We start from the raw sequence: 14,573 nt of genomic DNA, 5'->3' as shown, positions 1-14,573 counted from the left end.
TGTCTGTATGCAAAGGTTGAAAGTGACCATCTCCTTGTGTTTTGTGGTAGCCTGAGGGTAAAAGGAAATATGACTAACAATAGTTCTGATATAAGACTACTTCTGGCATGTTTGAGGTCCTGAGGAATGGAAGGGCTGCATAATTAATAATATTATTATTTTATGGTTCTCTTTTTATTGCTTGTCATTGCATCAGCCGAACTAATTCCAATATAACATTCTCAAACTTGAGTTAATAATGAAATCTAAAATGTGTGACTGTTTAAGGCAGGGAAAAAAATGACCTCGTGTTTCCTGAAATGCTGATTTTTTAATTCATAGCTTTGGCATTTCCGGGTCATGTGGCTGCCTTTAAGGGTGATTTAGAAATGCTTAAGAAATTAGTAGAAGATGGCGTAATCAATATTAATGAACGTGATAATAACGGATCAACTCCTATGCATAAAGGTGAGTTATGATTCCTGCTTCATTTTCAGTTCTGACACAAGTGCTTTTGAGTTGTTTACCTTTTAAAATAATTATCCATCAGAAACACATGAAAATGCATGGCATATAAAGTGCTTAATTTTCAGTGTAAGTGTGGTATTCCTTTTATGATGTCAGACATTCATACATTATCACATTTGAGGGTAATTCCAATAGAAAATCTCTTTTGACATTGTCATGTAGCTAAGATGTGAAATTCACTGCTAGAGAAGTTTATTAGGACTAACGTTTTCTTTGGCCTAAAAATGACCTATTAATTCATGCTAAAACAGAAACCATACTCATCTGTCTTGAAAAAGGTCTAGCAGAATTATCTTCTTTCTTATACTCTGCAAAAATTTGTACTTCCATAGACATATCAATGAACATGATATGAACACAGTTTCAAGATGTCTGTGAGTTTGCTCTGTAATCTCCTTCCATGTGGAATTCTAAAATATTAATCAGTTTTTTTTTTGTTGTTTTCTAATCAGACTTTTCAAATTGTCAACTCAGTGTTGGGAGTATATACTCTAGGATTTATTCTTGCCAGTCTTTTATATATAAAATCAAAACCAAATCTTTAACCTATTGCATCTGAAATTTCCATTCTGCTTCATTTGTGGTATTATAAGTTTCTTTAATCTGCTGGTAGTTAATTCTTGTAAAAATACAACAGTCATGTTAATACCTAATAATTATGGTTTGAAAGTGAATAAAAGAAAGAAGTAGATTTAACAATCACTAAATGCCTCAATAACAGACACTGCAGCTTATTTACTGAATCAAAATTAAAATGAAGGTAAAAGAAGCAGATAGATTGACAAAATGTGAGAAATGTGAAGTAAATTATAAGAAAACGTCAACTTTCATTTACCTAATTTGGGCATGACCTAAACATAGACATGTTTAGGTGGTTGAATTGGACTTTATTTCATAAATAACTTCTGGCAATCAATCCCAATCACAGATGATGTTCCTGTTGGTTAGGTTCTTGACTTGGTCATTAAAGTTTGTTTAATTCATAATGTATCTCAAGAATCTTAAGCACCGTGTGTACCAATAGTTTTATGAGAGAGAGAGAGGGTGGATGGGGCAGGAAGAAGGGTAATGTGAAGGGGGTTTCTCTTACACATAGAGATGTCCCCACTTTGATAAACACTACTCTATACTTGGAGAATCTCACTCCATCTATCTCTGCTGGCTGGCTAGGCATTAAGCTCTTCACCGTGGGGTTTGTGAATGGGATAGAAGCGTAAAATGTGCATAAAATATTGTGTTTGTTTTAAAAAGGTGCCACTCTGGAGCAAAGCTCCCATTTCATAACCTAGGTATAACCGGTTTTCATTCCTAATGTGTATGTGGGGTGTCATGTCTGAGAGCAAAGGATAGGCTCACTCATGGTGCTTATAATGCATCTTCAGAGCAACGACAAATTAAAGTCAGCTTTATTGACAGATGGTTTTCAGCCTGTCTCAGTCATTTCTTCACCAGTTGAACTGAGATGGAAATGAAGGATCTGGAAGAAGGTTCTAAAGAGATTGATGTCCAACAACAGAGTGTTTGAGATATCGCCCTTGTGAGAAGGTGGGAGGGTGAAAGTGAAGAGGAACCAGATCGGTTTGTCCTTCATCCCTTCTCTTGTCAGTCTGTCCATGAAGGACCGCTGGGGTCAGGAGAGGATCAAGTGGTGCGGTGATAAGTGACCACAGCTGGGGGAGGGGTATCTTTGTGTACATGAGCCTTTTCCTAGGGGAACATCTGTATGTTTAGGTCATGCTCAAATTGGGTAAATGAAAGTTGATGTTTTCTTATAATTTACTTCACATTTCTCACATTTTGTCAATCTATCTGCTTCTTTTCCCCTCATTTTAGTTTTGATTCAGTAAATAAGCTGCAGTGTCTGTTATTGAGGCATTTAGTGATTGTTAAATCTACTTCTTTCTTTTATTCACTTTCAAGCCATAATTATTTCAAATACTTTTTTAAAAATTTCTAGCTACTGCATGATTTTATCTTGTTCTCTTATAAAAATTGATCAAATTAATTAACATTCTAATCAATATACAATAAGGATCTTGGGTAAAAATCCTCTTATTGTATGTCATTGTAGATAAATTACTTAGCCACCTTCCCACCGCTTGTAACATTACCTGTGTAATAAAATGGAAATGTTGATTAAGCTCATTCTGTCTTATGAAACTCACCATTACTCAGGATTCATAAATATGATTTTGTAGCAAAGAGAGAATATGTTGCAGTTTTTGTGGAAAGTGGGATTATTTCTAGAGGTCTGGGATATTCTGTAGTATTCTCTGTTAGCTGGCTTTGGATTTGGTGTGAGAGAGAGAGGCCCCAGAGAGAAGCCTCAGGAGCCAACTCTGAGTTGGGCGGAAGACTGTGAGTCAAGCAGAGAGGGACAGGACGAGACCGCTTACGGACCCTTCAGAAGCTGGGCTAGAGGGTTATGGTGATGGGGTTGCTTTCTCACTGGCTCTGGCTTTGTGTCCTCTCCTCTCTGTTGCCAGTATTGGAGGTGGATTCGCTTTTCAAGGCTCCAAATTCACACCAAAAGTTCATACTCTGATTTATTTTACAGAGACACATATATATATATATATATTCAGCACCAACCATATGCTCTTACAGTGGAGACAGTGTGAGATCCAAACCTTACTGTTAAGGAGCTACATACTTATCCACGAACAAATGGAGATTTGTTTAAGTCAGGATATAACAAAGGGCAAAAAGTATTTGGTTGTTAAACTATATGCAGTAGGAATTCAGGAGTAGAAATTGAACAGAAGAAGTTGCTAAGGGTTAAATTATTGACGAAGTGTTCATGGGAATTCAGAAATAATACCTTGTGTGTATGTGACACCACGGGATGTAAAACTGTCATTATATTTAGTCCTTATTGTAATTTTAGGAAGCAGCAGTGTATTCTCCTTATAAGTATGAAATCATCTCCGTAAAAGATGAGGAAATTAGGTCCATTGGGGCCAGGTTTTTTGACCGAGGTTGCAGAGCTGGGAAGAGCAGAGCTGAGATTTCATTCATTTTTTTCTTCCTTCATTCACTCTCAACTCTATAGACATTTATTGAGGGTCTGTGTGTGCCAGCCAGTTGCTAAGTTCTGTCTTGTCCTACAGTCTCATTGCTTAGCAGACCTAAATTCAGATCTTTTAAGTCTATTCGGTTGTTTCCCCCATAGCTTCCCTTAGTCTCAAGATGGACTCAGAAGGACAGGCAGAGGGTAGATGAGCAGGTGGTTGAGTGATAGGCACTAGGTGAGAAGACACACAAGCAGAGTTGTGGAGGTGAAAATTAATACTCAGTGCGTGTGTTTTGAGGACAAGATTTAGAAAACGGTGGTAAAGAATTTAGGTAATCAACAAGGGGGGGGGCCTGTAAATTTTGAGTTGTGAGGGTCAGAGGAATAAGCTGTTTATACGAGGATGGAAAATGAAGTTGGTGAACTCATCCTAGAAAAAGTGCTACACACCTCATTGCCGAATATCACCATGGTCACCTTTGAAGTACTCCCCTTGGGAAGCTATGCACTGATGCCAGTACTTAGTCCACCCTTCAAAGCAATTTTGGAACTTTTTTTCTGGAATGGCCATCAGAGCTGTTGTCGTATTATACCCTCGATGTCCTGAATGTCATCAAAATGTCTTCCTTTTAATAATTTCTTTATCTTCAGGTAAAGAAAGAAGTCATTGGGGGCCAGATCAGGTGAGTAGGGAGGGTGTTCCAATACAGTTATTTGTTTCCTGGCTAAAAACTCCCTCACAGACTGTGCCATGTGAGCTGGTTAATTGTCCTGATACAAGAACCATGAATTGTTGGTGAAAAGTTCAGGTCATCTAACTTTTCAGGTAGCCTTTTCAGCACTTTCAAATAGGAAACTTGGTTAACTATTTGTCCAGTTGGTACAAATTCATAATGAATAATCCCTCTGATATCAAAAAAGGTCAGCAGCATCATTACAACAAGTTCTTGAACTTAATTCTCAGACCTCTATAAGGTGACACAGGATTTTAAAAGTCAATGTGGGTCCCTAAGGCTGGATCGCACTCACATTCTGCTGTGATAAAAGATTGGCCAGGAGCTATACGTAGCAGCAGATAAGTACTGGATAAGGATTAGAAAAACCTAGATTATAGTTTCAAATACATTACTTACTAGCTGTGTGATGTTAAATATATAACCTTATTGAGCCCCAACTTTTATATCTCTATGTAAAGTTCTCTGTATAAGGGCTGAGCACAGTAGATACTTGATTAAATGTCTATCTAATGAATGAGTAAATGACATAGAAAAAACAACATCTGCCCAACCTATTTTTCTTGGTGATTGCAAGAATCAATACTTAACGAAAGTACTCTCTGACAATACTGTCCAAAATTTTAGAAAATTGTTACTAATAACAGTAACTCTTTCTTGTGTATTTTCTGGTTATTATTATTACTTTTTTACAGCTGCTGGACAAGGCCACATAGAGTGTTTGCAGTGGCTAATTAAAGTGGGAGCAGACAGCAATATTACCGATAAAGCAGGAGAGAAACCCAGTGATGTGGCTAAGAGGTATCTCTATCTGGTTTGCTCCTTTCTTTTGTTTTTGAAGTTTTGCATATACTCTCTTATACTCAGAAATCTCTGAAGATTTAATGGAATTATAGGACTCAGTCCAATGCTGATGGAATGACAATTTGCAAGCTGAATAGACATCTGACAATATATCAACTCTTTCTGTAAAGCAGTGATTCTCAACTGGGAGTTAGTATTGTCCCGTTTCCTGGGGGAAAAGGCATTTGGAAATAAGTGGGGTTTGTCACAGTGACTAGATACCGTCGCTAATATTTAGTGAAGTCCAGGAATACTTAAATGCTACACGTTTTACAGTACTCAGGATGGTGGTGTACAACATAGAATTGTCCCACCCAAATGCTCATACCTGTTGAGAAATATTATGTGATAAAAAGAAGTAATCAGTAGGAGTCACATGGATTTTGAAACAAATTTTAGTACTTGCATTTGAATTAAATATAACACCTATTATTGAACACCTCCAGCTCATTCAGGTCAGATCCTCAAAGAATATTTAGTTCATCCATTTGTTCATTTGTGTTTTTTTAAATTCAATTTTCTGTATAGTTATCCTGTTCCAAGTGTGACAGCACTAGGATTACAAAGGTAAAAAAACACAGTTCTTCCCCTCAAAAGAGCTTTTGGTCTTGTGGAGAGACAAATATGTAAACATTATTATTAATTATAATCATTATTTCATAATACATGTTATGTATAAGGTACAGTAAGAACAGGAGAAAAAGTGCCCAAGTCTTTCTGTTTGAAAGTTGTGGGGGAGAAATATTAACACAGATGATAAGAGTAATGAAAGAAACTGCTGGGGGACAGAATTTTTTTTTTTTTTTATGGAGGGCACAGGTCACAGTGGCCCATGTGGGGATCGAACCAGCAACCTTATGGGGGACAGAATTTATATAGAGGTCAGAGAAAACTTTTCTTTTGGAGGAAACAATATTCTGATACTTGAAGGAGGAAGAGTTGTAACACTTGTGTTTTTGAGGAACTGAATGTGGTTTAGAGCTGTATCTAAAGTGGGAGTGGGAGCTAAAAGTTGCAAATGAGGCTTGAAAAGATGCAAGGATTCAATCATTCATTAAGTTGCCATGCAAGTTTTGTTTGTGATTGCATGTTTCTTAAACTTTGGTCTGTGGGATTTCTTTGAAGCCTTGGAGTGATTTTGTTGTACCAGGTACCTAGGATTATGATCTACTGAGGCCCATTTTATTTTTTTAAAAGGCTTTATCAAGGTATAATTGGCGTGTAATAAAGTGCACATACTTGTACCTTACACCCTAATGGATTCTGATATATGTATACACCCATGAAACCATCACCACAATCAAAATAGTGAACATATTCATTACCCCAAAAAAACTCCTTGTGCTTTTTTATAATCTCTTTGCCTCCCACTGCTCCCCACTGCCCCTTCCCCAAGCAAACACTGATTGGCTTTCTGTCACTACAGATAAGTTTGCATATCTAGAGTTTTATGCGAATGGAATCATACAGTATGTACTGTTATATATCTGACTTTTACTCTGTATAATTATTTTGAGATTCATTCATATGTGTTTGTAGTTGATTTCTTTCTTATTGCTGAGTAGTATTCCATTGGATGTAAAATTCCACAGTGTTCCATAGTTTGATTATCCATTAACCTGTTTTTTTTTTTTTTTAAGATTTTATTTATTTATTTTTTTTATTGGGGAATGGGAACAATGTGTTTCTCCAGGGCCCATCAGCTCCAAGTCATTGTCCTTCAATCTGGTTGTGGAGGGCGCAGCTCAACCCCCAATCCAGTCACCGTTTACAATCTTAGTTGCAGGGGGTGTAGCCCATCATCCCATGTGGGAATTTAACTGGCAACCTTGTTGTTGAGAGCTCACACTCTAGCCAACTGAGCCATCTGGCCGCCCCTCCGGCAGCTCAGCAGCAACTCCTTGTCTTCAATCTAGTTGTGGAGGGCGCAGCTCACTGGCCCATGTGGGAATCAAACTGGCAACCCTGTTGTCTAGAGCTTGCACTCTAAACAACTGAGCCATCTGGCTGCCCCTCCACTAACCTGCTGAAGGACATCTTGACTGCAACCATTTTTTGGTGATTATAAATAAAGCTGCTATAGACATTCATGTACAGGTTTTTGTGTGAAAATAAGTGTTCAGTTCACTTGGGTATACTTAGGAGTAGCATGGCTGAGTCATTTGCTAAGGGTATATTTAACTTTATATAAACTGCCAAGGTGCCTTCTAAAATGACCATACCAATTTACATTCCCTCCAGCAATGGATGAGAGTTTCTGTTGATCCTTATCTTGTCAGCATTTGATATTATCAGGTTTTTTGTTTTTAGTAATTTTAATAGGTGCATTGTGGCATCTCACTGTGATTTTAATTTGCATTTTCCTCATGAAAAATGATTTTGATTTTGAACATCTTTTCATATACATATTTGCCATTTGTATATTTTCATTTGGTGAAGTGACTGTTTAGATCTTTTGTCCACTTTAAAAATTGGGTTGTTTTCTTATTGTTGAGTTTTAAGAGTTCTTTATATATTTTAGATGTTAATTCTTTCTTACATTTTTTTTTTGCAAAGATTTTCACGCAATATGGCTTGTTTTTTTTTTTAAACATTCTTTTCGCAATGTCTTTGAAGAGCAGAAGCTTTTATCAGTTCTTTTATGGATTATGTTTGGTATCACATCTAAGATATCATTGATTAACATAGAGTCACAAAGATTTTCCTGTTTTCTTTTAGATGCTGTATACTTTTAGGTTTTGCATTGGTCCATTTTGAGTTAATTTTTGTATATACTGTGAGGTATGCATCCAACTTTTTTTAAAATATGGATATCCAATTGTTGTAGCTCCTTTTGTTGAAAAGGCTGTGTTTCTCCACTGTATTACCTTTGTGTCTTTCTCCAAGTCAGTTGTCCATATATGTGTGGACTTATTTCTAGACTCTGTATTTTGTCTATTAATCTATTTGTCTATCTTTATAGCAATATCACATGGGTGATTTAGTACTATGGGTGTATCTGGAGTTATTCGTAATTTCTGGCCCATATTTCTTTTGTCATTCATGCACCAAAATGCTAGGTGTGAATGTAGTGTTATAGAAATAACCTTGAATCTGGCATAAAGCAAGATATATCATTAATGATTTGCAGTATCTGGTGACAGGTAAAGAAATATGTGTACATATGCATGCCATTATGTAAGCATGTGAAAAAAAATAGAATGTGAGGTTTTTGTGTTTAGTGAGTAATTCTCCATGTCCTAAGAGAAAGCATAAACATTTCAATTAGTAAAACAATGGAAAAAATATGTAGATTACATGCATTCACAACCACAGCTCTGAAACCAAGAGTTGGAAGCTTCATAGAGATGTGGTCAAAGAAAATAGATAATGTTGATGAAAAGTCATTTTTCCTTTAATTTCAAAACCATGCCAAGTGTTTTGGGTTGAGGAAGAATGAAGATTAAGGGGGCTAAAGCTATGGTTAGCCCTAAAACGAGAACCAGAATGAATCCTACAATCTAAATTAGGCCATCAGATGGACATGTGTCCCATTTGGGAGACCACCTCAGGGATGATGTAGATGCCTGATCTCTGCACAGTACACCTGAAGCTGAACAATACTGAATGACAACTATAATTTTATATAAATATATATATGTATGTATATTTATATATTTGTATGTATATTGTTACAGGAAGCCGAGTACAGCATTAGGAATAGAGACAGTGGAAATGTATTGGCTCTGTGCGAGGTCAGAAGGATAGTGGATAGGGGGAGGGGGGTTTACACAGTGTGAGGGATATAAATGATAAACGTCTAAGTTTTGCTTTGTCTTGTGCACCTGAAACTAATAAAATAAAAAAAAGAAATAGCATCACAATGAATATGATCCAACATTTTGATTTGCATTCAGAAATTCAATTGTTAAAAATATTATCTAACTGAAAATGCATGTTCAAGTGAAATTATGATTCAAAATTTTTTTTTAGTATCTACTTGATTGTTTTCATAATGGAAATGATTAAATTAGAAAATAATGGATCAAATGAATGTTGTTTTTTAGATTCAGATAATAATGGAGAATTGCAAAGAAAATAAAATCATCCAGAATCCCAAAAAAAGAAAAAAAAGTGATGAAAGTGAACTGGCATCTTAAGATGATTAACCATAGAGCTGGAAAGACCATGGGTGGAGCTGGGCCCCTTGTTAAATCTTTAGTCCTGACTTTATGTTAAACTTTGTGGTAACTTCTGGGGGAGAGATGCTAATAGAGAAGCCATCTTGGAATCGGAGCTTTTTGCATGTGTGTGGTCAGTTGGAGCATTGGTCGGAAGTGTGCATTCACACACTACTTGGGTGACCTCGTTTCTTTTTTCTTTTCCCGAATAAACTGCTCTTTTGGTGGAAAAAATAAAAAATAAAAAATAAATAAATTAGGCCATCAAAAAAGGTAGTAAGTGCAGGGAATCAAGTAGGGTGGTTCTGGGCTTTCTGTCCAGTTGAGCAGCTGTGTTTGGGGGCACACGTTTTTGATATTGGGTCTCCTCTTCCAGTTGGTTTTTTGCCAATAAAAATTATGGAATCAGTCTTTAATATGACTGCTTGTCCTTAGTGTGTAGTAACTGTTTGAGTTTCCCATGTAGCTGATATATTGCATCAAATTGTCACCGATCTTCAGATACAGTTTTGCTACTTTACTGGTGGGTGGGTTGGTGGCATAATGTATAGAGTGTAATTCCCCAAATTAAGTGCAAACTGCAGTTTTAATTTGATGATTGTAGATCTTTTTAATTGTTGATTCTTTTCTACAGGTTTGCTCGTCTAGCAGCAGTAAAGCTATTGGAGGGGCTACAGAAATATGATATAGATGATGAGAATGAAATCGATGAAAATGACACGAAGTTTTTTATAAGACATGGTGTTGAGGGAAGCACTGATGCCAGGGATGATTTATATCTTAATGAGTCGGATAAAACAGATGCTAGAAGTAAGTGTGCAAACTCTGTTGTGATTTATTCTTTAAGAAATACCATAGCCCATTTTTACCACAAATCTGGGAATTAAACCTAAAGACAATTACCATATACGAAGTAAAATACTTTGATTTTAGGGGGGAACCAGAACTAGTACAATTTATATAGTAAGGGTTATTGGACATATAAAATATGTAAGACATGATGTCGGTCCTTCAAGGAGGAAAATGTTATACAAGAGGCAACATTATTTAAGTGGATCATAGGAAACGGAAAGAAACATCTCAAGGATTTGCATGGCTAGTTGGAAAATGATTTTTACAGATAATAATAGTGAATATTTATTGAGTGTCTACTATGTGCTAGATACTATTGTAGGGATTGGAGAAACAGTGCACAATACCAAATCCCACCTACCACCAGGAACTTACATTCTGGTTGTTGTGGTGGTCAGGGAGGGTGATAGATAATTAATTAGAAAACAGATACTAAAGAAAATAGAGTAGGGTGATCCTCTAGATAAGATAACTATTAGAGGAGGCGTCTCTGAGCGGATGACACTTGTGAAGAGATAAATGATGAGAGTGAGCTGTATGAAGATCTCAGAAGAATATTCCAAGCAGAGGGGGCAGTGTGTGTAAAGACCATGAGGTGGAATGGAGCTCTATCAGTGTGGCTGGTGTAGCATCACCAAAGAAGTGGTGGCAAATAAGGTTGGTGACAAAAGCAGGGGCCCAGGCAAATCAAATAGGGTCCAATAGGGTTTTTGTGTTTAGATTATATTTTAAATAGAAAGCCATTGGTGGGTTTTGAGGGGGGGATTTTGTGATCTGATTTATGTTTATAAATAATACCACTCTAGTTGCTGGGTAGAGAATAGACTGGGAGGTCGGGGAGAGCATAGCATTTCAGATGCGTTAGGAGTAGGTGGGAAGAGAACGTACTCACCTGCCAATATAAGGTTAGAAGAAGTTCCTGATAAGATTTAAATTTGCCAATAATGCTAAATTAGAATTGTAGAAGAGCAGGTGCAGACTATCTGCACACATTTCCTGGGCTTCTAGCGTCCCTGATGTGGGCCTACAGCTGCCAGTGATGCTGGGACTCCTCGTTCTTGGTTTGCTTCAGCCTTTTTATACTGAAAGCTTTCACCACCCTCCCAGAATAGCTTGCATAAACATCGGTTTATTTCCCTTTAAGGTAACATTTATATAAGGCTTTTCTGTTTCTTGGTTCAGATCCAGCATTAATAAGTCCATACTTTATCTGGAGGGTGGTGTGGGCAAAAGCCGAATCAGGGCCCAGTTGGCCTTGACTGTTTTTGCCTCTAAATTTCCAGTGTTGTGGGAAGCCCATTTCCCTTCACAGGACAAAAGTAGAAGCAGGGAAATCAGTTAGGGCGCTGTGACCTTAGTTCAGGAGAAAGTTGGTGATAGCTTAGACGCGGGTGAGAATGATGGAGATGGTGAGAAATGATCAGATTTGGGTGTATTGAGAAGATAGAGCTGGTAGGATTTGGATATAAGATGTTAGAGAATGAGAGTAATCATGTTTGATTCTTAGACTCTTGGCCTGGACTATTAGGTTAGGTTGTGAGTTTACAAGGACTGTTCACTCAGGATAGAGTAGCAGAGAAGGCTTTTCAGAAGTGGAATTTGGATTTTTCCTTAAAAGATGGCCAGGATTTAAATAGGCCAAAACAGATAAGGAAGGCATTCCATTCATCCAACATACATTTGAATACATGCTGTGTGTACAGCCCTGGACTAGGACTATAGCAGTGCATCAGAAATGGTCCTGCTTTCTGGAATTCAGAAAACATGCTCAACCTGCTCAATATATTATTTTAAAAGAAGTGACTGAAATTTTACATCATCAATTTTTCTTACTCTCTTCCCACTCCACATATGTTTATTGCGTACCTATTACATGTCAGATACTGTTCTAGGTGTTATGGTTACATTGGTGAACAGACACATCATTTTTCCATATTTGCTTGTTTTCCTAAACTGCCTGGTTTTTTATTTTTTAAAGCTATAAAAGTCTTGATCATCTGCTCTTTGATTCCCACAATAACAATGTTAATAACCTAACCATATTTGTTAGTGGGATATCCTAAAGTAGTTTTGTGGGTTTATAACTAAATAAAAATTTATAACCAAATAAAAAATACTTTTTGTTTTTTTCTTTTATGTTAGGTTGGTGCAAAAGTAATTGCAGTTTAAAAGGTTAAAAAAATAGCAAAAACTGCAATTACTTTTGCACCAAATTAATACAAATTGCATTATGGAGACATGCCAAAGATTTAATTCTCATAATTACCAGGGAAGATTTTATTTCATGAAATGGTGTCTTAATATGTTTGGATTGCCATTACAAAATACCACTGGAAGTCCCAGCTCAATGTCTGGTGGGGTCTGTTTCTGGTGAGGACTCTGTTTCTGGCTTGCAGATGGCCATCTTCTCTCTGTGTCCTCATGCAGTGGAGGGAGAGTGAGCAAGCTCTCTGGTGTATCTTCTAAGGGCACCAATCCCTGTGGCCCCTGGCCCCAGTCTCATGACCTTATCTAACCCTAATTACCTCCCATAGGCCCTGTCTCCAAATACCATCACACTGAGGGTTAGGACTTCAACTCTATGAACTCTGAGACACAAACACTCAGTCCATACCAAAAGGTTCAAACATTAAATACTCCACATTAGTGAGAAAAGTGGGAATGTTTCTGTCTCTTAAGGGGACATGTGATTAGGTTGATGCAAATGAATATCCAGGAGCCAGCAGGACACTGGCTTCTCTCAGTGTTACATTTATTATTGAACAAACTGGAACTAAACTGAAGCCTAGTAATTGGTGCAAATTTTACTTTCTGTAGAATTTTAATGATGGCACAGTTGGAGCATATAACTTTCCTGCTAGAATTTTTATTCTCCAAAATCCTAATAATAATGGTTTACACTTCTGTAATGTTTTATAAAGTTTACAGAACACTTCCACATATATCATTCACAGTAAGCCCATGAAGTGGGTAATATCTCTGTTTTTGATCTCAAAAAAATGCTCATTTAGTATAATATCCTTTGATAGGTAAAGAGCCTGAATTCCAAAACAGCTAAGTTACTTGTCCTAAGTCACACAGTGACTAGCGCAAGGCTTTTGGATTTCCCTATATGGAGCCCTTGCCAACACACACATTGTTTCCTGAAAGACTCTTTTCTTGCCACATAACCCTAATTTTACTTCTCACGATGCTTGGTCAGAGAGCCGTGATTCATACGAACGGATGAGAACTGTTTCAGTGGCGCTCTTTCATAGAAGGTGAGAAGGATCTGTTTGAACTGAGGCTGTAGTTCAACAAAGGCAGCTGTAGTACAGTGAGTAGAGCTTGGGCATTGGATTCAGATAATCAGAACTTCATTACTTTCTGAAAAGTATTTTCAGTTATTCTGGCAGGAAGAACTGGTTGTACTATCTTCTCAAAGGAAAATTGCTAATTTATGTATAGATTAAAAAAAAAGTTTTTAAGAGCTTCCAGAACATTGTCAGGCAGAGCCTTCCTCTCCAGGGAATGGCAGAAGCCTCTTTTCTGGTGAATGCAACCAAGGGCAGACCTGATGATGCTGATATCAGGGGCTCCCAATAAATAGTTACCTACATCACCTCACAGAGAGGTTCAGAGTTAATGATCCCTTCAGAATTTACTGACAGCCTTATTTTAAATAGCTTTATTGAGATATAATTCACATACCATTCTTTTACCCATTTGAGGTATACAATTGAATGCTTTTTAATATAGTCACAGCTTTATGCAACCATTACCACAGTAAACTTTATAACATTCCCATCACCCCAAAAAGAAACCTCACAGCCATTAGTAATCATTTCCCATTACCCCAACCCTCGCCTCCCTTCCCCCGCCAAACCCCATCTCTAGGCAACTGCTAATCTACTTTCTATCTCTATAGAGTTGTCTGTTCCGGGCATTTCATGTAAATGGAATGATACCATATGTGGTCTTTTGTGACTCTCTTCATTTCACTTAGCACAGTGTTTCTAAGGTTCATGCACGTTGTAGCATGGGTCAGTACCTCATCCTTTTTACTGTCAAATAATCTTGTATGGTTATAGCACATTTTTTACATCCATTCATCAGCTGATGGGCATTGGAGTTGTTTCCACATTTTGGCTGTTATGAATAATGCTGTTATGAATGTTGTCGTACATGCTTTTGTGCTGACATGTTTTCATTTCTTTTGGGTATATACCTAAGAGTTGGAATCCTGGGTCATCTGTTAACTCCATGTTTAACATTCTGAAGAACTTCCAAACTGTTTTCCAAAGTGACTGCACTATTTTACATTCTCACCAGCCGTGTATGAGGGTTCTAGTTTCTCCACATCCTTTTCCCATACTTGCTATTGTTTGTTTTATTGATTATAGCTATTTTAGTGAGTGTAATGTGGTATCTCATAGTTTTGATTGGCGTTTGCCTAATGAGTAGTGATGTTGAGTATCTTTTCAT

General features: G+C 37.1%; 1 protein-coding gene across 4 annotated transcripts in view; it reads left to right on the top strand.

The window, feature by feature from the left end:
* The window catches only part of ANKRD42 (ankyrin repeat domain 42), a 49,347-nt gene that overhangs the window by 22,073 nt on the left and 12,701 nt on the right, over positions 1–14,573 (top strand). For all 4 annotated transcript variants that reach the window (XM_074335683.2, XM_074335682.2, XM_074335687.2 and 1 more), the window contains exons 7-9: positions 322–447; positions 4,950–5,055; positions 9,892–10,067. In XM_074335683.2, coding sequence (XP_074191784.2) covers positions 322–447; positions 4,950–5,055; positions 9,892–10,067 — 408 coding nt within the window. The remainder of the gene's footprint in view (positions 1–321; positions 448–4,949; positions 5,056–9,891; positions 10,068–14,573) is intronic.

This window comes from Rhinolophus sinicus, chromosome 14 (assembly GCF_057876585.1).
Source record: "Rhinolophus sinicus isolate RSI-liver-muscle chromosome 14, RSI-T2T, whole genome shotgun sequence".
In the NCBI taxonomy this organism is placed as follows: Eukaryota; Metazoa; Chordata; class Mammalia; order Chiroptera; family Rhinolophidae; genus Rhinolophus; species Rhinolophus sinicus.
Note: the sequence above shows the minus strand (reverse complement) of the source record. Positions and strands in the feature narration are given on the sequence as shown.